This window comes from Tiliqua scincoides, chromosome 2, assembly GCF_035046505.1.
Source record: "Tiliqua scincoides isolate rTilSci1 chromosome 2, rTilSci1.hap2, whole genome shotgun sequence".
In the NCBI taxonomy this organism is placed as follows: domain Eukaryota; kingdom Metazoa; phylum Chordata; class Lepidosauria; order Squamata; family Scincidae; genus Tiliqua; species Tiliqua scincoides.
The window spans coordinates 17,961,604-17,986,446 of NC_089822.1; the positions used below are offsets into that span (position 1 = coordinate 17,961,604).

The 24,843-nt window shown below is 43.9% G+C and overlaps 1 protein-coding gene across 1 annotated transcript; it reads right to left on the reverse strand.

Annotated features, from left to right (window-relative positions):
• Positions 1–1,967: 1,967 nt before the first annotated feature.
• On the reverse strand, positions 1,968–24,340 carry LOC136642062 (complement component C6-like). Its single transcript, XM_066618263.1, has 17 exons — positions 24,198–24,340; positions 22,519–22,675; positions 20,691–20,835; positions 18,222–18,363; positions 16,432–16,570; positions 15,231–15,434; positions 14,443–14,683; positions 13,457–13,582; positions 11,951–12,117; positions 11,172–11,397; positions 10,044–10,215; positions 9,465–9,573; positions 8,558–8,690; positions 7,235–7,426; positions 3,881–3,971; positions 3,165–3,406; positions 1,968–2,143 (listed from the first exon to the last, which is right to left on the reverse strand). Exons 1-17 carry the CDS (start codon positions 24,338–24,340, stop codon positions 1,968–1,970), a joined length of 2,805 nt encoding a protein of 934 aa, XP_066474360.1.
• Between the last annotated feature and the right edge of the window lie 503 nt (positions 24,341–24,843).

Sequence of the window (24,843 nt, forward strand, 5' to 3'; positions counted from 1 at the left end):
TGGACCTCACTGGCTGACACCATCCGGGAGCGAGGTGACACCAAAGGACGAAGCAAAAGACCGGGAGGCCAGATCAACCAGGCGGTAAGGCCACCTGGACTCTGCATCAGGAAGTCCAGTACACCTGGGCTCCAAAGCTTCTACTGCCATGGCTGATAGTGGAGGGGGAAACTTGGTCATGGGTACATAGAAACTTGGCTGTAACTGTGGGTGGGGGAAGCCTCACTCTGGCCCCACGGATGGAAAGGAAGCCAACTCCAACTAGGAGGCCAAGTCTACCAGGCGGTTAGACCTGTGCTCTGTATCAGGAAGCCTGGCAGACCTGGGCTCTGGAAACTTTTCCAGTCACTGTTGTCCTCCCCTTGCCCTTGATTACCCCCTCCCCTCCACAATGGGTGATGCCACTGGCTGTATATAGCCTTGTAAACAAACACATTGAGATACTGACTGTGTAATGTCTGAATTAAACAGCCAAGAGCAAACAAACAACACAATAGGCACCTATTCAAAGGGGTACCATGACATTACTACCAGCCATATCAGGGGTTTCCACCATGTCCTCCTATACAATTGTGAAATGCCTGCCATACATGAATCCCTACTCCAGCAAGGCCTGCCCCACTGCTTTGCTCATTCATGTGACCATCAAATTTTGTATCCTACTTCCTCTGCTTTATTCATCATCTTTTATTCCACCCTTCCTGCAAGGAGTTCTGGGTGATGTTCATGCTTTTCTCCTTCCTTGTGCAAGGATCGCTCTGGGAAATGCTGGAGTGTGTCGCAATCACTTGATGACTTGCAATGGAACGAATGGCTGCCATTGACAAGTATTGTGCCTCCAGTGTTGGCCATGACAGGCTGCAGTGTTCCATCCGTGACCACTGTTTCACACACAAATTCTAGCTTTTCTAAGTGTTCCCTCTGATGAGTTCTTCTTTGGGTCTAATAAAGCAGGTAGCCACAAAAAGGAACATGAAGGCAAGCAGCACTATTCAGTTCCTTCCAGCTGAATCAAATCTAGCCAGTGACCCAGCTGTGTGCTCCAAATACTGAAAATGATGTCAGCTACTTTAACCCATTTTTGCCCAGCCCACTGGGGTATGCATTTGGTCCCTTTTGCATATATGTAACATTGGGCAGAAATGGCTTAACCTGGAGAAATTTGCAGCCATTTATTTCAAGATAAATGAACTCTTATAATTCTGGGAGGATCTCTGATAACTCTTATAATAAACTTATAAATTCTGGGAGAGAAATAGACAGTCTGGCTGTATGTTCAAGACAGGCAACTATGTTCTTAGCAAGACACAATGTTTCACAGAGGACACTATACTGTTTAAATGACAACTGAAGGAGACCAGGAAACAGTGAACAGGTGGACATTCTTCATTTCGTTCCATACCTATTTGTCTCCATAGCAGAAAAATCTAGAATGAAAATAAACTCAAAATGGGGGGGGGGGGGATTATTGCTTATGCAGGATCAGCAAAAGGCTATTGTTTCCTCAACAACACTTTTGAACTGATTTTTGCCCTGCAACATACAGATCCATCAGGCTTAAATGTTACAGCAGACACCTCAGTGGAAAGTTTGATTGAAGCTAAGGCTGCCACCCTATCCACACTTACCTGGGAGTAAGCTCCACTGTTTATAATGGGATTTACTTCCAAGTAGACATGCATAGGATTGGGCTCCAAAGCAGTTAAGCCATAGACCAGAGGTTAAGATAAACCTTAAAACTCTGTACCAATGCAGAGGAAAAGACAAGGATTTCATGGCCTAAACTTTGGACCACCAGCGATCAAGATGGCAGTACCATTAGAACATATACAAAGGGGGCCCCATACCTCAGTAATTGTTTTAAATTGATACCAAAGGGTTAACATTCAGTAAGATTTGTCCTGAACAGAATATTTCTGAAACGTGTTCATTCCTCTGGTTTTCTCTCCACAAGACTAAATGGCAACTTAAGGCAAACATTTCCCAGGATACAATAGAGTTACCCTCATCCTGGAACATTTCAGTGCTCCAAAAGAACAGAGAGTGGATGTTATATAGCGGCGTCGAGATCCCATCTGAATGCAGTAGAGTTGGCTCCCATCTTTGGGACACTGGTATGACAACAAACAGGTACATTCAGATTCTGTAAATAGAAAAGGGCTTGGAGTCAGAAGGCCCACAACTGCCCACCCTTGCATCCAAATCACCACAGTGGCAATATTCTAAATTCCATCTAAATGTTTTGATAATGGAGGTGCAACAGATTGGTTGAGCAATCAATTCAAGCAATATTTCCAACCAACTGAAAAAATGCCTAACAGAAAAAAGTCATTGTAGTCACGTCTTTTGTTGCTGCCAGTTCTTTCTTTCTGCCTGTCAGTGAAAAGGGCCAGTGATGGTACTAGATTTAATAGATTCCAGAGGTGATGCTGTCTATGTGCCTTCAATTACCTTCTATTAGTTATTTTCAAAAATGAGCTCTCAGCACTGCAATGAGAGGTAAGTGTCTTGGGAAAATGGTTAACTTTCGCTTCAGGTGGGAAAATGTCTAAAGCTGTCTAAGCGTAAAGGGAGGATCATTTGAAGAGCAAGGGAGAGAAAGAATGTAAGCAGACAAGGCATCTGTTCTCTGGCAGAAGACTTGTTCCTGTGTTTTCAGCCAAGGCCATTTACGAGAAAACCCACAATTTCTCTCTCTCTTGTACTCTCTCTAGCTCAGTAAACAAGTTGCACAACAAATACTGGCATGGACTTTCACTTTTCTACAGACTCAACACCAAACAGCCTTCTCTCACTCTCCTTTCTCTCATGAAAGCTTCCAATAAATGCAGATCTCACACATGAGGTTTTCATTTGATATTGCAAACATGAAATGTCTCAGAGGCCAATGGCACGAACAAGAAATAAGTCTTCCAGATTTTGGAGACCACTGTACATCAATCCTCAGCTTTGATTACTCGGGTGGGTTATAAATATTCTACTAATAAAACGCTTATTTTTAGTATCGTTTCATAGTTCATGCATTGCTAATTGAAATCATGTGTGTTTTTTTTCTAAATATATTAAAAAAACAAAAATGATGCATTTGTCCTTGCTGCATGTCTTAAAAACAAAAACAAAACCACCACCCTCGGATCGAGGACTGCAAAGTGTTATAGACCTACCTGAACATGTTTCCCAGTCATAACAGACATCATAGCCACAAGGCACTTTCTTTGTGCTATTGGCTGAAAGTCTTGCCCTCTCAACAGCCCAGTTCAAGTCACCACCCTTACGGCAGGGACCAGAATGGAGGAAACGGAACTGTTCATCACCCCGGCAACGTCTAGCCAAATATAGACACTCAGCTTTTGTAATGGCTTGTTCAGATGCTGTATCCAGGACGCAGATATCTTCTGAGTTCAAACTGTTGAGACAAATGTTAGAAATGAGAGACAACGTGATCCCACTTCTTGCTGTCCTTGCATCACTGGTACATCTGATCCATTTCCTTGTGTATATCTTCTAGTCTGGGGGTGTCTTAATCCAGCCCACATGCTTATTGGGTTCTCCCAGTGCCATCCTTTCAGCAGCAATGCTTTTGCTGAGGCCCTGGGAGGAAGAAATGGAAGGAGCCCTCAGAAGGCAAGGAACACCTTCTGGAGGGAAGACTAGGAGTTGTAACAACAACGTTCAAGGGAATTCCTATCCTCGCCATCCAACGCGAGCTGTGTGACCCACCAAGCTAAATGCAACCCACCAAGCTAAGTGCTACCCACCAGAGGTACATAGTGGACTTAATAACACACCTGTTTTTTCATGAGTGAAAAAACCAGCAAAAAGAGCAAGAGACCTTAAGACATGGCCGGTGGGCTGCATTCCATTCATCATTTTGACTTACCCACAGTCCTCTTCAGGAGATATGCAGACACATTGAGACTCTACTTCTTTTTGTCCAAGGCTGCAATTGCTTCCAGAATTAATTTGGTCACCTGAGGGGGCAAATAAACCCCAAAACACATATCACATAACATTGTAAGTAACATGTAGCGGCAATTTACAGACATGCTCCAAGGTGTGCTAAAAAATAGATATTTGAGTGATATCTCAAAAATAGATATTGAGATATTTGAATTAAGTCAGAGGTTAAAAGAGAAGATGTTTCAGACCTCATTGATAAATTAAAGATCAATAAGTCACCAGGCCCTAATGGCATCCACCCAAGAGTTATTAAGGAATTGAAGAATGAAGTTGCTGATCCCTTGACTAAAATATGCAACTTGTCCCTCAAAATGGCCATGGTGCCAGAGGATTGGAGGATAGCAAATGTCATACCGATCTTTAAAAAGGGAAAGAGGGGGGATCCGTGAAACTTTAGGCCAGTCAGCCTAACATCTATACCGGGTAAGATGGTGGAATGCCTCATCAAAGATAGAATCTCAAAACACATAGACAAACAAGCCTTGCTGAGGGAGAATCAGCATGGCTTCTGTAAGGGTAAGTCTTGCCTCACGAACCTTTTAGAATTCTTTGAAAAGGTCAACAGGCATGTGGATGCAGGTGAACCTGTGGACATTATATATCTGGACTTTCAGAAGGCATTCAACATGGTCCCTCACCAAAGGCTACTGAAAAAATTCCACAGTCAGGGAATTAGAGGGCAGGTCCTCTGCTGGATTGAGATCTGGTTGAAGACCAGGAAACAGAAAGTGGGTGTCAATGGGCAATTTTCACAATGGAGAGAAGTGAAAAACAGTGTGCCCCAAGGATCTGTGCTCTTCAACCTCTTCATAAATGACCTGGAGAGAGGGTTGAGCAGTGAGATGGCTAAGTTTGCGGACAACACCAAACGTTTCTGAGTGGTGAAGACCAGAAGTGATTGTGAGGAGCTCCAGAAGGATCTCTCCAAACTGGCAGAATGGGTAGCAAAATGGCAGATGCATTTCAATGTAAGTACCATATTTTTTGCTCCATAAGATGCACTTTTCCCCCCCAAAAAAGTGGGGGGGGGGAGTGTGTGCATCTTATGGAGCGAATACTGGGGGCAAGATCTGCACTGGGGGCAAGGTCCTCATTTGCACAGGCGCCACAGGGGGAGGGCAGGCGGAGAACAAAGGGGGCAAGGTCTGCACGGGGGGGCAAGGTCCTCATTTGCACAGGCGCCACAGGGGGAGAGCAGGTGGAGAACAAAGGGGGCAAGGTCCGCACCGGGGGCAAGATCCTCATTTGCACGGGCGCCACAGGGGGAGGGCAGGCGGAGAACAAAGGGGGCAAGGTCCGCACCGGGGGCAAGGTCCTCATTTGTGCAGGTGCCACAGAAGAAGGGCAGGCTTACTTTAAAAGTAAGTTTTCCTCCTCTAAAAACTAGGTGCGTCTTATGGTCAGGTGCGTCTTATGAAGCGAAAAATACGGTAAGTGTAAAGTCACGCACATTGGGGCAAAAAATCAAAACTTCACATATAGGCTGATGGGTTCTGAGCTGTCTGTGACAGTTCAGGAGGGACATCTCGGGGGGGTGGACAAGTCGATGAATGTGTCAACCCAACGTGCGGCGGCAGTGAAGAAGGCCAATTCTATGCTTGGGATCATTAGAAAAGGTATTGAGAACAAAACAGCTAATATTATAATGTCGTTGTACAAATCGATGGTAAGGCCACACCTGGAATATTGCGTCCAGTTCCGGTCGCTGCATCTCAAAAAGGACATTGTGGAAATGGAAAAGGTGCAAAAGAGAGTGACTAAGATGATTACTGAGCTGGGGCACCTTCCTTATGAGGAAAGGCTATGGCGTTTGGGCCTCTTCAGCCTAGAAAAGAGATGCCTGAGGGGGGACATGATTGAGACATACAAAATTATGCACGGGAAGGATAAAGTGGATAGAGAGATGCTTTTTACACTCTCACATAACACCAGAACCAGGGGACAGCCACTAAAATTGAGTGTTCGGAGAGTTAGGACAGACAAAAGAAAATATTTCTTTACTCAGCGTGTGGTTGGTCTGTGGAACTCCTTATGACAGGATGTGGTGACGGCATCTGGCCTGGGCGCCTTTAAAAGGGGATTGGACAAGTTTCTGGAGGAAAAATCCATTAAGGGTTACAAGCCATGATGTGTATGTGCAACCTCCTGATTTTTAGAAACGGGCTATGTCAGATGCAAGGGAGGGCACCAGGATGCAGGTCTCTTGTTATCTGGTGTGCTCCCTGGGGCATTTGGTGGGTCGCTGTGAGATACAGGTTGGACTAGATGGGCCTATGGCCTGATCCATTGGGGCTGTTCTTATGTTCTTATGAGTGCATCGGACTTTATATCTCTCCACTGAGGGTAGTGTGAACAACTAAGTGTGAATTATGAGACTATTGCCCCAAACAGCAGCTTAACAGTGAGCCAGTTCCCTTCTTTCCTAATGATAGCAATGGAGATGCATGGGTGCTACTGAACTTGCTTCCTCTGCAGACTCCTCTGGCTGTTCTCCCCACCCCTGCTGCCACTCCATTCAGTCCTCCCTCTGCCCTGCTCTGCCCTTCCCCACCCCATCTTGCTGCTCCCACTGACTTCCCTGGGTCAGTTGACTGGTCCAGCATTGTTGCTGCATACAAGGCCATTCCAGCCTTCCTGCCAGCACTCTGGCAGTGCATGGAGGTATAAGGCAGTCTACACTGGTGGAACACTTGTTTCGCTTGTGTTAGGGCCCTATAGGATTGGGACTCTAGATAGGACTCTACTAACACTCTAACTGCTACACCCAACCAGCTCAAAAAAAAAAAATACTCTTAACACAAAGACTGTTTCACCCTGGCTGATATTCCCGCTGTTTATAAGTTGTTTTGTGTTCATAAATATATGCTGTTAAAAAAAACTATTTGCAAGGAAGCCACCACCTAGTGAAGAAGTATTTCATATTTTTACCTCTACTTAGAGCAGGCCTGCACATATTTTAATCTACCAAGACAAACACAACCTACTAACTGCATTCCATTGCCTGCTGGAGGCTTGCCAAACCCCTGTAGCAACCCCAGACAGGTAGCAAAGGCTGAAGCCTTTGGAAGCCCCTATTAGACCACACAAAGTGCTTAGTGATCTACATTCAGCTTGATAATTCGTAATGAGTAGTTGTGTGCTTGACTTAGAACATGTTGTTACCATCATGGAGCCTTCAACATAGGATGGGATATAATCTTTAAAAAGGTAACTGAATGGGCAAATAAACAAGCAACATTATGAGTACAGAAACTAACATTGGTTAGGTACATACCTTTCTTGCAAGAAAGTGGTTCCAGGACAGGAGTCCAGGACAGGTCATTCCCACAGGTGAAAAATTTATTGTGGCCAATGGCATTGTAACCATTGGAGCAGCTTAGTTGGATGATTTCTCCAATTTGGTAATGAAATTTAAATGGGGAGATCATAGTGTCATTGGAGACTGATGGTCTGGAGCAAGTTGATGCTGGAATTAAAGAACAATAAATTTAGACTTCAGAACTTAAACAAATGAAGTGCTGCCTTACTAACAACTTGCATGAAAAAAATTAAAGGTGGAATACTGTACTCTCACATCATGAAATTGAGCTAGGCCACGTGTTACTCCACCAATTCCTTTCCCTGTTGTCAAAGAAAGTGGGGTTTGAAGTGCTTGCTCACCCCTTTCCTTTCCCAAAACTCTCAAAGAAAAGAAGAGTCCTGCTGAATCCACATGGCAGATTTGCTCAGAATGTCTGGGTGGCGGAACCAGAACCAGGGGACATCCACTGAAACTGAGTTTTGGGAGAGTTAGAACGGACAAAAGAAAATATTTCTTTACCCAGTGTGTAGTCTGTGGAACTCCTTGCCACAGGATGTGGTGATGGCGACTGGCCTAGATGCCATTAAAAGGGAATTGGACAGATTTCTAGAAGAAAAGGTCATCACAGGTTACAAGATCTGATGGGTTCGTGCAACCTCCTTGTTTTAGAAATAGGCAACCTCAGAATGCCAGATGCAAGGGAGGGGCAACAGCATGAAAGTCTCTTATCTTATGTGTTCACTGAGACATCAGGTGGGCCAGTGTGAGATACAGGAAGTTGGACTAGATGAACCTTTGGCCTGATACAGCAGGGCTCTTCTTATGTTTTTATGAGGAAGGAAAGATAGGCTGTGAGCAGGAAAGATAGACTCTGAGCCCCTCCAGTTCCTCAAGCCTTCCTTGCCCAATAGCCTTCACGTCTCAAAATAGGCAGAACTGGGCTCCTACCACATAGTAAGTGTGATGTGTCATCCAACCTTAAGAAATAGTGGAATTATCAGGAGCAAAGTTGGGGAGACACACACCCACAGCAACTCTTCCTTGGCTTTTAAAAAGGATATCATGTTGACTGTTGAATAGCACCCCAACACATGCAATGGTGATTCTGAAGTCTGAAATGTCTAATACTAGATTGGGCACCTGAATGCACATCGCGTACTATCAATTTCATACATTTGAAAACTATTGCCAAGCTAATGTGTTGTAATTTTTCCCTCTAGGATTTGCTTGCATAGAGAATCAAGTACTGCACTTAATTCCTACACTTTGCATTAAATCTGTTCTTCTGCTGCTTACGTTGGCACTCGAGTGTCTGTTGATCCCACGTTTCATCCGGAAGGCACCTGAGAAACTGATATCCTACAAGCTGATAGCCGCTCAGGCACGCTACTTCAGCTTCCTCTCCAATGGAGTAGTGCGTTTTCTCATTCTGCAATTATAGTAAAAAAATCCCTCAAGTGGAATAGTCAGTGAGATGACATGCAACTACTAGACCTGTACAAATAAATGCTGCTCATCTATTTGCTCAAAGATCCTACAACCATCTTGTTGCAGGATTTCACTAGGATTTCATTGCCTATTTTAAACATTTTTATCAAAATGGAAAGGTGGGATGTAGTTTTATATCAAATTGTGACTGTGTAACGACTGGTAATTGTGTAAGATGCTGATCTATGAATGAAAAGGGAAACATAAAATTTTATTTTATAAAATAAAAATGGTGAGCACATTAAGAATGCTATGGGATGGTCCACGTAGCCTAGCATTGTTTACTCTGAGTGGCTGCCTAGGGTCTCAGGCAGGGATCGTCCTCATCACCTGCTAGTGGATCCATCTTTAATTGGAATGCTAGGAACTAAACCGATTCCTTCTGCATATATAAAGAATGACTTTATAGTGAGCAATGGACTCTCCACATCATATATGAACAAGTGGTTCTAATCTGGCATAATGATTCAGTCTCTATACACTCATATGCAACTGAAGGTCCAAAACCTCCCAGCACCTAAGGCAGCATGCAACATGCTGCCTCCTTACCTGGTCATGTGCCACTGGTTTCATGGATAGGCCAGCCTTGCTTGCTTGACCATGTCAAAAAAGTGATCCCAAGAGGACAAAATGGCACTGCAGGTTTGGTGTCACAGGCCAAAGAGGGAAGGCCTGCCTAAAACATTGTTCATGAAGTTTGTAAAATGCTTCTTACCCTGATGAATCCATTTTCTGGTGGTATTGGGGTCAGGCACCCAGATTCAACTTCAGGTTGGATTTCTACCTCTCTTACACCTTCATCATCATTTACACATGGAGCCCCCCTGAAATGTGTGATCTTCCCATTAGGAACATAATTAAAAAATGCTAACAAACAAGAGTCACAGAGAATCAGAGCTGTTGAATAACTAGGAATCTGAGCTGGTTCTAGAGAACAGTTAGATTGTGTCAGGGACCCAAAGTGCCCATCAGCCCAATAGCAGGGCTATTTGCATGGGGCATCGTCAAAGGTCAGGGGCAACTCGAGATACTTCCTGACTTGTCCTTCCAACCTTCTCCATGCAAATGATGCTCACAGAAGGTGCCTTCCTCAAGGGCTCCCAAAATCCTGGGGCCAGCACTACTTAGAATGCTCCTCCATTCAAACAACAAATAGGAAAGGGAATAGATGTGTAGCCATTGCACATCCAAACTGTGCAGGACACATGTCCCTGCTGAGTTTCCATTTTTGCTTGTGTTACTGGGTAATGGACCACATGCCCTAGAGCCACTGTATAAATATTATTATTCTTACTTGTCCGCAAACAAAGAGATATTACAGTCTTCTTCTTCTTGCCCTTCACCTGTACAAGGTTTCCCTCCATTCATGGTTGCAGGGTTGTTACACAGTCGAGTCCTTCGTCTCTTAAAAGATGCGTCACATGAACTCCATGCAGACCAGCAACTCCAGTAGCCATCTACTGCAACTAGCACCCAAAAACCCCCAAAACACATTTATGGCCTTGTCCAAAAAACACTGATATCAACAGAAAAACTCTCATCAGTTTCAGAGGATTTCAGGTGAACTTGTCTAAGTCCTTTTTCTCCCCTTGACATACTATATATCACAAATTTGTCTAATCTTTTCTCTAAATCATTTAAGCCAGGGGGCATTAAACCCATTTCATACAGTGGGTCGAAGAGGATTCACGGTGCCTAGTATGGGATGGAAGTGACTTAATTAAGAAGGTAACCCAGCCTCCTTCTGCCCTCCTTCTCTTCTGCTTGGATCCTTTATTTCACTCTCCTTTCCCCTTTCTCCCTGGCCCTTATTTCCTTGGCCCATCACCACCACAAGGGCCCCACCACTAACGTTCCACTAGCCTGCCATTCTTCATCCTATTTTCTCTTGCTGTTTTTCAGTCCACGTATTTTTCTCCCACTAGATCTCTTTGCCCTCCCTCTTCTACTTTTCATCTCCAGTTTGCTGCTGGTGCTCTCCTTTAATCCTACCCCCTCACTGTGGTGGCCTCCATATCTTCCACTAGTGTTTCCATCTCTGACATCTGTGTTTGGCCAGAGTCTCTGAGTCTCACACCAAAGTTCACAGGACTCCTGTCCATTGTATTCACAAGTTTCATTGCCCCAAACCACCTAGTAATTGTGTGTTCTCTGTAAAGTCCTCTGTGATCATCACAGGATCAAATAAAAAGCTTCTACGGGCCATATCAGACTATTTGACATCCTGATCTACGCTGTTAGAAGTATTTAATTATTTTTATTATTAGTGATTATTGTGCTAGATGCTTACTTATGTATCAAAAGGGAAATATAAAATTGTAAAAATATCATCATCCTCATCGTCCCTATAGGTTTGCAGCCTTTGGGCCACACTACAGTAATGCTGTGGTAAGAAAAGAGGATATACTGTTACCATAAATACCTGATGTGTAGTCTGGTGCTCGTATCTCACAGTTTTTTCCATAAGTCCCAGCCTTACACACACAGAGGCATTCAGTTCCTGATAAAACAGGCTGGCCATTGTTGGGACATGGAACACATCGACATGGGTCATATTTCTCCATATATTCTGAAAATGCTTTCCTGAGATTATGGCGTTTGGTCACAGCACAGGGGAAGTTCTTCACCAAATCCAAAATGGAGACCACCTAAGGAGGAATCACACTGCAAAATAAGAGGTGCCTTGAGTCACGCAGTACGCCCATTTACATAATAAACATCTGGGGGAGATAAATGACCAGGACACGTTCCCCCAACCTAGATACCTACATGCTTGGAGGGTTAAATTAGTTGCTACCCTGCTGCAGAAGTTTAATAAAGTGGCCCATTTTCATTCCAAGCCTGTGTCTCTTCGGCTCATTGGAGGGTGCGTGGATAATTATAGAGTTGTGAGAGGTAGACAGGCCATCTAGTCCTACTGCCTGTCCAAAGACAGGACTCCATCAGCTACCTTGCAGATTAAATTAAATGGGAGAACCAAGACCTCACCAAGTTTACATAAGCAATGGGCAATTTTAAATAAATTTGCATGTATGCAACCATATATTGACCTTACAGAAGTTGGAAGTTAGAAGGAAATTAGAAATTAGTTAATAAACTAGGAGTAAGAAGCAAGAAGTTTCCTCTAGGAAACTCAACAGCCTTACTACCCCAGCACATGCAGTTTTTCCTCCTAACCACTCTCTGTTCTCTATTTCATACCTCAGATTCAATCACAACTGGATTTTCCTTGGCTGATTCCAACCAGTTATTAAAAATGGCTTGTCCTGGGAAAGCTCCTTTTTTCTCCCAGGCTAGAGAGGCAGCATACTCTGCTCGTCCACCCTTCACCAGGGAAATAGAACGTTCAGAAGACTTCAACATGGAACCTAAAAAGGTTTAAAAAATCAAAATGTGAGATGGCAAATACAACAAAATATACATACCGCCCAGAGCCATTCTGATTCTTTTCAAAACACCTTTCCTTTCTAATGTGTTTCTTTCCTTCTTATACTGGCTGTACTGTTTTATCTGATTAGGAATTTTTTCCATTTTTGTGTTTGAAAAAGAAACCACCACCATAGGGAAGTCTGATATGCGTCAAGTTTGGGGGTACAGATTAGCTGCTTAAACCCTTTTCTCCTGCATGAGATTCTGGCGAAAATCCCCTCCCTCTGCAGTGACTATTTATTCTAGGACACAAGTTTCAACTGGCACCAATAGCAGGTTTTGTCCTGGGCCAGCTTTAGGGGAGTGGATTTCACTGGAACTTGGCAAAGGATTCACCTCTTGCCCTCATGCATCATGGTCTCAATCCAGATCAGGCTGCCCATGGCTATTTAAAAATAAAAAGATACACCAACAATGAAATGCTTAACACCATGTTTAGTTTGATTCTTACCTGCTGTCTGTTGACGGTGGAACTCCACATGGAACTAGAGTGTGGGAAGAATCCAACAAGAACTGGGGATCTTTCAGTGCTGGCCCATCCAGGCAGTCACCTGAAGTTGGTTGCATGGGTGGCAGATTGCAAGGGGTCTGAGGGACAGGTTGGGGGGTATGGAGTGTCTTTCATACCAAGTGTTACATATGCAAGTTATGCAGGATTGAAATCCTGCATAACTGATTGGCCCAGACTTATGGCTGGCCAATCAGGTGATGGATCGAAATCCTCCCATCCGATTGGCCCTCTAGTCAATGTTCCAATTGCACCAATTATGGGGAGTCTGGGCGGAGCTAAAGGATATAAAAGCCAGGGGTGTTTGCCTTGTGTCAGATTCATTCAGATTCATTGCCAGGTTCTGTTCTGAAGATGGAATAAACACATATTGAGCTGTTATCTCTATGCCTTCCTTTATTCGCATGGACCCACTATATAACACCAAGTCTGCTGCCACCTGCCTACAATCTGTCACCAATCGAAGCCACACTGACCTGCTTTGCTCTCACTGAACATGAGGCAGAATTTTCCCCTCCTTATCATATGCCGCCTTGAAACCCGGAATACAAGATTGTGCTGTCCCCGTAAATGGTAAATGAAACCAGAATTCTTATACTTCTGGATTTCATGGCAGTACGCAGGGAGCACTGGAAGGGTTTTTCGGGGGGGGGGTTCTTTTTTTAGCACAGAAGTGGCAGACTCAAGATGGCACCTGGTGGCATTCTGGATTGCATCACCCCTAGAATCTTTAATGCAGAGTATAAGGATTCCTGCAATAGGATAGTTACCTTCAGAACGCTCAGTCATTTTATTTTGGGAGCAATAAAGATGATGTTCCCTTTCCTTATAGAAGAAGAAAATAACACGCTCTGTTTCAGTTCGCACACAGTTTTCCATTTGGACTTCTGTTAAACCTGGACTTAGCAACCATAAAAACAACAAATCAATATCTCAAACAAGGCTTAGATTTCATACACACAGGAGCACCAGATCTTCATGTTGAACAGCTTCCACTCTGTTATTCACATTCAGATAGCAAAATACATCTGTACTTTCAGTTAAAGTAATGAAAATTCAATGTATCTTTTCTTTATTATAAGCATTTCCTGTAAGCTGAGCGATCGAAGCCCCATGCAGCTGAACAAGGTTGCTGTGCAATGCCAGCAACTCCGGGCCAGAGAGCTTGGTGATAACAATGATACCATTGCCCAGTGTGACGGATGCGTGGCCACCATTGGGTGCTGCCCAGTTGAAAAAAAATTGAGGGAAAGGTGATCATGGCTGTAAATAAAATTAAGCATGGCCTGTGTAACAACATCTTTGAAGCTAAACTGGCTTAGGGCAGGATAATATCTGTGAAAGATATTGCATGGGGGAATCCTTCAAGCACAATAAAATAAATAAAATTTCTGTGTCCTAAAGCAACTTGAACAAACACATTTATTGTATTTTTAAAAGAATGTAAAAAAAAAAAAATCATGAATTGCCTTGCTAGGACATACCTTGTCTATGGTCAGTACACCATATCTGACAGTGGGGACATTCACAAGCAAAACACAACCAAATTAAGATTGCAAGGCTCTATTGCTTGTCCCCAGCACTTGCTAATGACAAGAATTCCCAAAGGCTACATTTTTCATTTTTTTGATAACATGGATAATGACAGTTGCTAGACCTATTTCTCATGAAGTTGTCCAATTCTTTAATCTCTTGATTTCCAAGCAGATCTCACAATATCTAGTCTTGCATTTAAGTTAAAATACAAAAGACACACCTGAACTCTTTCTCTCCTCTTCGTTATACTGGTAAAGGAGGTCATATTTGCCTCCCAGGGTACCAGAAGTGTAATAATGAGTCCCAAAGTCATCAAATATCCGACTGTAGAGGGCATAGTTATACTCCAGAGGCAGGCTGTGCAGGGCCTTTAAGAACACTGCCGAGAGCTGCAAGCCTGACGGTTTCATGGTGAAGTTTGACACTGCAATCACCTTATGGATTCTTATGAAGTTGGAATTCTTTAAAAAAAGAAAGAAAAAGAAAAAAGGGAGTCATGATTCCTGTTAGCTTGTCTCTCTTTCCTCCTTTTTCAAACGATACGCTCATTTGAGGAGCCGCAGTAGATAGCCTCCTGGCCTATCCACTGAACAATGTAGGCAGGTGTCCAGGTTGCACAAGGAGCATTAAAGAATTGGACATACAGTACATTGATGGCTACTTCATTGCAGCATGTAGTCCAGCATTTTTTTGGAATTGTGGGAAAGAAGTGGGAGTGGGAGAAGGGTGGCAAGTAAGAAGAGCCCCACTGGATCAGACTAAATTTCCATCTAGTCCAGCATTCTGCTTCCCACAGTGGCCAACCAAATGCCTGTTGGAAACTCAGAAGAAGGGTTAGGAGTCATTAGCCCTCTGCTACTGTGCTTCTCAACCACTGGTATTTAGTGAGAATCCATGTAGCTATCATGACCAGCACTCATCAATAGCATTATCTGCCATAAACCTGTCTAATCCCCTTTTAGAAGTTTTCAAAACTGGTATGTAATGTAGAAGGCTATGTATTCTTACTATTTTATGGGATGATTTGATTGCTTCCCGGAAGGCAGAAGATGATGTCGATACTTGGTTTGTAACAGACCCCCAAAAATAAGGGATTCCAGAAGTTTGACGCCCACTACTTTGCCCATATTTCTTCTTTTCTGACTGCAAATTTGTTATGGGTGTTAGGTCTGTGTAGTAATCTGCTATCAGATCATCTTCTTGATTTTCCACCTGACAACAGAAAGTCATATAGTCACATTTGGGATGGAAGAAAAAGAACAATGAAAAACCATGGCCATTGTTGGAAAATAGGTGCAACTCTGCCTGCAGGACACTAGCAGGAAATGTATTATCCAGAAGGTACTGCTCAGACCTTTACTTTTTCCCTCTTTGACCTTTGGGGATATATTCCTATCTGGCTTCCTTCTCCACCCTCTTCTCCCTCTCTCTTCCAGATGTACTAAGCATGCAAGAACTCTCTCCATGAGCTCTGACCGGCTGCATGGAATCTACCCTGCAATGAGGTCTCACACAGCCAGGCAAAGGGAGCTGTATAGCACCTGTACAGCTAACAGAGATGTACGTACATGTGACTTGTAAATCACATCCTTTTCTTTGAAACCTTTTTACTGTCTCTGCTCCTGTTTGATTGTTAGTAGCAATCTAGCAGCAGTTGGTGGGGAACAGTTGGAAAAGGGGTCTTCTGCTATACGACCCTGCTTGATCTAGATCCCTTTTTCCAACTGTCAAGACAGTGCATCAGAAGTCCTTTTGCAAAACAAACAAACAAACAAACAAACAAACAAAAAACTTTAATTACCAAAAATGTGCTGTGAAAAAATATCCTATTTTTAGTCACTATTTACACATGAATCCCCCCCCCCAAAGAGGTTGTTTTTTAAACAGGAAAAAAGATGAAATAATTTCTACTTGGAATTTTATACATTAATTTCTTAGTTCAGAAGCAAATGAATGATGCAAAGAGGCCACCCCAGAAAAAGATTTAATCTCCTCCCCTCCTTATTGAATAACACCACTCTCTTTTGTCTGTGACTTGTTCTGGAAGGGATCAATCCATTATCTTAGTGAACTTGGGGTCCTGGCAAGGAAGCTCACAAATGCTGAATTAATTGGGAAGAAGGTGGCCTTGCATTGCATCAGCAGGGTGGCAACCTGAGGACCCACTACTGATACGTTGCCTGTTGCTGTGATAGGCCTCCCCAATCACCTGAAAGCTGACAGCCTCGAGGTTTGCAGGTACACGAAATGTACTCCTTTTGTCTTCACTCTTCACCAGGACACAGCTCCCACCATTGAAAGAATAATCAAGAACTTCACCTCGGCTCTCTCCTGCCAAAAGGTGGTATCTAGAATTAAAGAATAATCGGGCACAGAATTGAGTGGCAAGTTGTGTTAGCTTATACGTCATCTGAGAGTTGTCTGAATTCATTTATTTACAGCTGCTGTGCAGAATAGTGTATAGGGCAGGGGTGTCAAACTTGTTTCATACCGAGAGCCGAATGGCATTCATGATGCCTGCGGAGGGCTGGAAGTGATGTCGTTAGGCAGAAAGTATTGTCATTAAACAGGTCATAACAAAAAATAAGCACTTTTTCTCACTTAGGAATTAATTAGCTGCAAATGACAGAAGAGAAAACACGCAAATCTTTATCATATTTCAAGATACAGGAGAGCCCAATTTTTGTGCAGGCTGCCCTTTCAGCAGTAGCACCTCAGCACTGCTCAGCAGCTGAGAGCCTGAGGGCAGGATAAAAAGCTTCCGAGGGCCACATCCGGCCCCCGGGCCTTATGTTTGACACCTCTGGTCTAGGGCTTCTCAGCCAGGTTGTCAGTCATGTAACATTTTAACATTGTGAGACCTATGGGGACAGGAAACCATTGATTGATTGAGGGAGCAATCCAGACAGTACCCTAGGCCAGTGCAAAAGTGCCATAAGACACTTTTGTACCACCTAAGGAGCGGGAAAGTCAAATCCAACCCCAGTACGCTGGCAGACAGGTGAGTTTGCGCCAGCTGAGTCAGGTCAGTGCAGGGGCCTGGGGAGGGCAGTGTAGGGCAAAATGGGGGCATTTTGGGGCAGGGGGAAGGAGGGCAGCAGGCGGGCTGGTGGGAGGACAGAGCCCAGGAGGTGGGTGGGACTAGGATCTGGCACTTAGGCATCCAGGTGGCCCAGCCTTACACTGGGCTGCTTGGATCAGCACCACCTCTTGGCACAGATCCAAGTACATAAGAACATAAGAAGAACCCTGCTGGATCAGGCCAAAGGCCCATCTAGTTAGGCTTCCTGTATCTCATAGTGGCCCACCAAATGCTTCAGGGAGCACACAAGACAAGGAGTATCTCCATGGAGTAGCTCTGTGGAGCTCTATGGAGTAGCTCTATGGAGGAGCTCTATAGGGACATCTGCTGTGCAACACAGGGTGAGGGGAATGAATCCCCCTTACTCTGAGTTGTGCAATCCTGCCCAGCCCTGCTCTGCATGCAGCTCAGGCCAGCCGGCTGCCTGCTCCATGGCTTGTTAGGATTGGGCTATGATTTTTCTTTGTAAACCACTTTATGAACTACTCTTGTTGAAAAGCAATATACAGTGGGGCCTTCTTGTCTGCGGGCTTGGGCTCTGCAGATGTGACTCAACACGGATCCTGAGGACCTCAACACTGGAGGACCTCAGAGAACCTCCTGGATGCGAACCAGAAGTGCCTTCCAATCGCGTCCAGGAGGTTTTCTGAGGCATGGGGAGGTTGTGTGCAACTTCCCTATACCTCAGAAGGCTTTCCAGAGGCTTCTGAAAGGCACTTCTATTTGCCGGCAGGGTCCCTTCCCCCCTGGAGACTTCAAAATTTGCAATCCGTGGGGGGTTCTGGAATGGATCCCCAAGGGATACAGAGGCCCACTTCATGATGATGATGATGAAATGCCCTTCTGTGTCACCACAGTTTATGTGACATAAACTGACCAACAGGAAGACCAATCGAATGTGAACATAAACATGTTACCCAAGGCCCATGAGCTGCACACTCGGAAGACTTTTGGCCCTTTTGTTACACACAGACTTTGTCTTCTGACAATTCTGTTCATCTGAATTGTCTCCACAGTCATTTTCTCCATTACATGTTAGTTTTCTGGCAATGCAGCGACCTGTTGTGAAGAAATAACAGCAGCGTGACAAGTTTCCAACATATCTTCTACTGCAAATCAGTAGTCTCTAAACAGGCATTCTTTAAAGTGCATTAGAGTTAATTGAGCAATGCAGCAGTGTATTGAAGGAACGTGGCGTCACCTAATGTCTGCTATGAGAAACATTCTGGGTTCTTTTTTTTATCAGCGTCTTTAAAATTACAGGAAGTGAAGCAAAACAATACTGTAAAGACTTAAAGTGCAAGTAAGTCTTTGGGAACGTTAAGATCTGCCAATTAAACTGGAGCCCAGAGCTAGTGGCCTGGACAGGTGACTAGATCTTACTGAACACCATAAGACTCAGTGATGATGGAGGTGCCTGCGATAAGGGTCTAACAAAATAAGCTCAAGATTCATGATTGGAGCTCCCATCACTTTAAATTTAGAACTGCAGAGTCCATTGTTTGAATCAGGATTACAGCACTAGGGGAGGTGGGGTTACCTTCCTCCCATGCTGGTTTCCCAATGAAAACAGCCCCCTGTAGCCACTAGCTTGATTTATTTGATATTTTTTTAATCCCCCTTTTCTCCCAAAGGCACTCGAAGTAGCTCATAACAAAATTAAGATACAATTAAAATCAAATTATAAAATGCAAAATAAATATTAAAACATGTAAATATTAAAATATAAAACATTAGAAAACCGCCAGTGGAAGACAGTACATAAAATCTCATAGTTGATATTGTAATTAAAGCCCCAATAAAACCTCCAGATGCCAGGCACCAAAGTTAAAATCAGAAAGCTTGCTGGAAAAGGAATGGTTTTAGATCTCATTGGAAGGGAAGAAGGCCTCTAAAGAAGGAGCTCTTCTTAAAACAAAGGGGAGGAATTCCATAAGGTAGGTGCCACTAGCGAGAAAGCCCTGATTCACACTGCCACCCTTCTTATCTCTGTATGTGAAGGCATATCTAAAATGACTGCTGAGGATGAGCCAGATTTTATGGGAGAAGATGATCTCTCAAATATGCTTGCCAATTTGTCAATATTTCAATTTTTTTCAGGAAGTTTTGCATAAAAAAACAAAAGTGAAAGAGACATTGTTTTTAGTATATTCTGCTTATGTGAAATAAATCAATTTCCAATGCAATGATATATCGTATATATTCGCCTATAGTACGTGAAATTTTTGCCAAGTAATCAAGCTCCATTTCTCACTTTGCCTGATCTCCGGGTCAATCAGAGGGCAGAGCCTTTCAACTCTGAACAGTTTCATTTCTCAAGCTGCCAAGTTTCTCAAGCAGCAGGCAGGCACCAGGCAGGCAGGGCAGAGATTGTTTCTACCTTTTAAACACTATGTCTCACTATGTCTGCCTGCCAGTGCTCACTTAAAGCTTTATATTTTATTCTTTCATGCTTTCACAGAAAAAGGCATATATATATATGCCTTTTGTAGCACCCCCTACTGGTTTTTGAAAACTTTGTAATTCAATATGTTTAAATGTCTGATTTTACCTTTTTTGGAAACCTGTAACTTGAAGCACACCTATCAGATGTCCCTAATGTTATCTTTAGCCTTTTAAGAGTTAGCCCCATCTATGATGCGAATTTTCAGCGAATGGAAAGTCCAGATTTCCAGACAAAGAACCCAGAAAAGTATAAATGGTCCAGTTAACATTGACAATTGCTCTCGTGCTTGGAGACATTAGTCCCATGAGATGCCCATTGCTAGCAACGAAATAAAGCCTGCAAACGATCACCCTTGAGTACTGAGTCTTGCTTTCTTGAACCTTGCAACAGTGAAGACCAGAATTGAAAAAGAATCTTATGATCTTTTACTTTTAATAAATTAGTGACTACAGTTCTTAGGTAACAATTAGCGGTAGGTTATTTTTCAGGATCTGGCCTCAGGTAAAATCAGACAAAACTATAGTCAGACACCCCCCTAAGTTTAACCCCTGACTTATCCGAGGGTCATAGAAAATTTCATGATGTTGGCTCAAAACCTGCCCTCAACATATCTGTGGGATCAACTTATAGGCAAGAGTCTGCGGTAAATTGTATGCAAAATTTTCCTTGTATAGTAAGTGTTTATATGCATTGGGGGAAGGGTCCTATAGCTTTCCTCACATTCTCAAAGGGTACCATGACTCCAAAAATGTTATAAAGCACCAAAAAAAAAAAAAAAAAAAAACAACCCCAGGATGTTACCACTGTGCTGTAACAAAACAGATTCAAGTTCTGGGTGGTGTCTGAATGGGTGAATCTCATGTGCTCCACCTTGAAGTTCATATATAAAATATGTATATGCACCATCTGTCGCCCATATCGACTACAAAGCAGAAATTACCATTTTCACACAGGAACTTATTCTCACAGTTGACTTCTTCTATGTTGCATAATTTTGTTGGGAAGCATCTCCGGAAATCTACCATCTGCTCTGTACAAACTTGACCCGCAAACTGAGACGGACGTAACAGAGACTTAACCCGAAACTGAAAATAGAAACGAGTGAAAATTCAAGAGCCTAAAACTGTTCTTATTCTGACTTTCTAGCTCTGTGGAACTGCATAAACTCAGCTGTATGTAGGCCAGGTATCTTCTTGGACAAACCATACAAATGTGGAATTTGGTGTCAGATACCAAAGACAGCACTGAGAAATGGAATTTTTACCTTTCTAAGGGTGCAATCCTAGCCTGTGCTGGACCAAGCAAGCCAAGAGGCTTGCGCTGTATCCAGCGCAGGATAGGGGCCCAAAGTGGCTCAGCCAGAGGCAAGGGGAAACTTTCCCCCTTACCTCCAGATAAAGCACACTGACCCCTTTGGATCTCCTCAGCCTTGCACCACCTCCTGGGGTAGCACAAGTCTGAGGAGAGCAAAGCGGCTTGAAGCCGCTCCGAACTCCCTGGGAACGGGGGTTGGGATCCAGTATAAGTGCTGGATCCCAGCCCCGCCTCCTGCTCCCCATCTGCCCGCCCCCAGGGCTGCCCACTGCCCTCTCTCCCCCCGCCCAGGAATGCCTCCCTTCCACCTCCCTCCTGCCCACCCCAGAGCCTTGTGTTGGCCCAGTTGGGCAGATGCAAGACTCACGGAATAAGCCGCCACAGAGGCTGGATTCAGTATCCATGTGCCAGCGCACCTCCGTGCATTGATGCGGCGTACTCCCGAGGAGGCACAAACGTGTTTTACAGCACATTTGCGACCCTTCTGGGCCAGTGCAAGGAACTTGTGCCAGCCCACGGGTGCCTCTAGATTGTGCTCTAATTTCCTTTTACTAGGTGCTGAAAAGCCTGAAAATGTACGTAGGTTGTCTGGATCCCCCACAGTGAACAGAACCACTACCTACGCATTATCTATCCATCTGTCTATCTATTGTTTTTTTACCTTGGCTTCTTTCTGCCCTGGAGGGAACCCATTATGTAACTCTTCACATACATTATCTCAGTAACCCTCACAACCTCCATGCATAGTGGGCTACTAATATTATTTCCATATCACGGATGGTTAGTTGTGAGTCTAGGACAATGACTTACCCTAGGCCAGTGGTTCCCAATCTGTGCATCATGCCTAAAGGCACCATGGCAAAATCACTTGGATGCCGTGAGATGCCCCCACATCCTCCTCTTCCCAATTCTCCCAGGCACTACCATCTTGGATCTCCCACAATCCAATATGGTGGTGTCTGGGAGAGCCAGGAAGGCCACTGTGAAAGAAAGGAGCTGTGATTGTGATAATTTTAGGAACCGGAGCCCTAAGCTATGGAAATAGTTCACAATAGTTAAGCTGAGGTTTGATTTGGGACACACCTTTCATTTAGGGCACAATCCTAACCACTTTCCAGTACTGACATAAGGGCAATGCTGCTCTGAGGTTAGTTTGTTGCATTGCGTTCCTGGTCTCACTGCTGGGTAGCAGGAGTCCAGGGGTCCTGCAAGTACCAGCAGACACCACCCCAAGTACCACTGGTGATACCCATGCCACTGGTTGAGAAACACAGCTGTAGGGAATTGAGCATAGAACATCTGCCACACTGACAAAGTAGCACTGCTTAGAAACCTGCCTGTACTGGAAAGTAGATCAGTGAATTGAGTTACACATCACCCTGAGGCTTAAGCTACTATAAACAGCTCAGGCACTGCCTGGGGATTTGCTTACTACTTCCTTCAAATTTACTTACTTGTTTTTTAACACATGGGTCGCATTCTGACCAGCTACCCCAGTCACTGAGCTGGCAATTGATAGGGCATGCCTGCTGGTTACATGGCTGAGATTCACTCCATGTACACAATCTGTCGCAAGCATGCTTAAAATAATATTCAGTGTAGTCCCTTGCCCTGCAAGATGAAGGAACTCTAAATTAGTGCTGTTTTTATAAGAGCCGGACAACAATGATGATACAATAACAGAAAGACCAAAGAATTGAAAATAGTCTCCATTATCTGCTGCAGGGAAAATAGCTGCTCTCCCCCACATCTATCCCAAGAAACACTCTCTGAACTCTTTGGGATCACTACCATCATGAGCCAAGCACATGGTCTGTTGTTAGGTGGAGAGTCATAAGAACATAAGAACAGCCCCACTGGATCAGGCCATAGGCCCATCTAGTCCAGCTTCCTGTATCTCACAGTGGCCTACCAAATGCCCCAGGGAGCACACAAGACAGTAAGAGACCTGTATCCTGGTGCCCTTCCTTGCATCTGGCATTGTGATGTAGCCCATTTCTAAAATCAAGAGGTTGCATGTACACATCATGGCTTGTAACCTGTAATGGATTTTTCCTCCAGAAATTTGTCCAATCCCCTTTTAAAGGCATCTAGGCCAGATGCCATCACCACATGCTGTGGCAAGGAGTTCCACAGACCAACTACATGCTGAGTAAATAAATATTTTCTTTTGTCTGTCCTAACTCTCCCAACACTCAATTTTAGTGGATGTCCCCTGGTTCTGGTGTTGTGTGAGTGTCTAAAGAGCATCTCTGTCCACTCTGTCCATCTGCTGCATAATTTTGTACATCTCAATCATGCCCCCTCTCAAGCGCCTCTTTCATGGAGCTAGCATGGGATCAGATTGGGCATACATACCCACTTGTCAGAGGTCAGAAAGGTAAGACTTTGCTTGCTTCAAAATATCTGATTTTCTTTTGCGGGGGTGGAGGGGTGGGGGGAGAGCCTCAATTACTGAAAAGTTCTAAATGAAACCAAAGGTGTTTCAAACTCATCCATGACTCTAGTATTCACTTTGTCAATAGTAATGAATGATGCAAGTGGGCCCCATTTGTTTACATTTGTTACAAAACAATTGCACACCCCAAACCTCACAACCTATGGCTTGCAAGTCATTGGAGAGACCTTCATCTATGTGAGGAAACCACCTGTCTACAAATGCCGCAACACCTTAAAATGTGGGGGTGGCCCAGGTGTGTTAGCACTAGATCATCACATGACCTGACAATGCAGATGACTCCATCGAGCTGTCAGATGTTAAGCTCATAAAGCAATTTTCAAAATGGCTGTTCGAACCCTCACCTTTATATAGTGTACATCGCTTTTGAAAGGAACTGCAGCACAGACTTCTATCCCTAAATTTTTTAATCCAATGCCAAAAAGCCGGTGTTACTTTCCCAATTTATTTTGTTGACCTTTGATGGGTGCAATCAGTGTGGGAAATTTTTGCTTTGATATACATTTCATAACCCTCTCAATGGCAACCACAATCCTCTGGTTGTCAAGAAAAACAAATGTGCATCGATTACCATAACAATGTGCCGGCAGCTACATTTCAGTTTGTTGTTGATCATGGCGAGATTTTTCCCCTAATTGTTCTCAAGAGAAGTTTCCTGCCGTGGTTCATACAAACCTTGATCTGCTTTGAGTTCCATGATTGCACGTACTTGAACAGCTGGACCAGGCACTCCATGGAAAATGGTCACAGAAGCACCCAAAGCTTTTGTTAACCACAATGCTCACTAGGATAAGGAACACCACACCGGCTCTTTTCATGGTTCAGAAGTGCCTGGCTACAAAAGATGGAATCATATAATTCAATGTACAGTATTTCACGCATAGCTGGAGAGCATTCCATATATGAAAAGTCCTTGGGAAACTAGTTTTTAAAATGCCACATATACACATTCAATTAAATGTACATTTGCCTTTTTAAAAGCACAGAAATCAATCTTGAGTATGTTGAAATGAAAATTGCTTCAAGGAGGAGAGTAACAGCCCAATCCCATTTAACTCCCTATGAAGCAATGCAGCTGTGTCAATGGAGTGTTTGCTGTAACCCCTGGGGGAGTTTTGAACCTCAGGGTTCTCCTCAGGGTAAGGGGACATTTGTTCCTTTGCCCTGGGGTAAGCCCTCAACAGTCTGCTCTACAGGTGGCACAAGTCTGTACAGACCCAGGTCATGGGACTGAGGGTGGGAAGGGGTATATGATATTGGTGTGTGTCTCTGCCACTAATACTGCCCCCTTCCCAGCCTCAATCCACCCTGCTCTCACCTG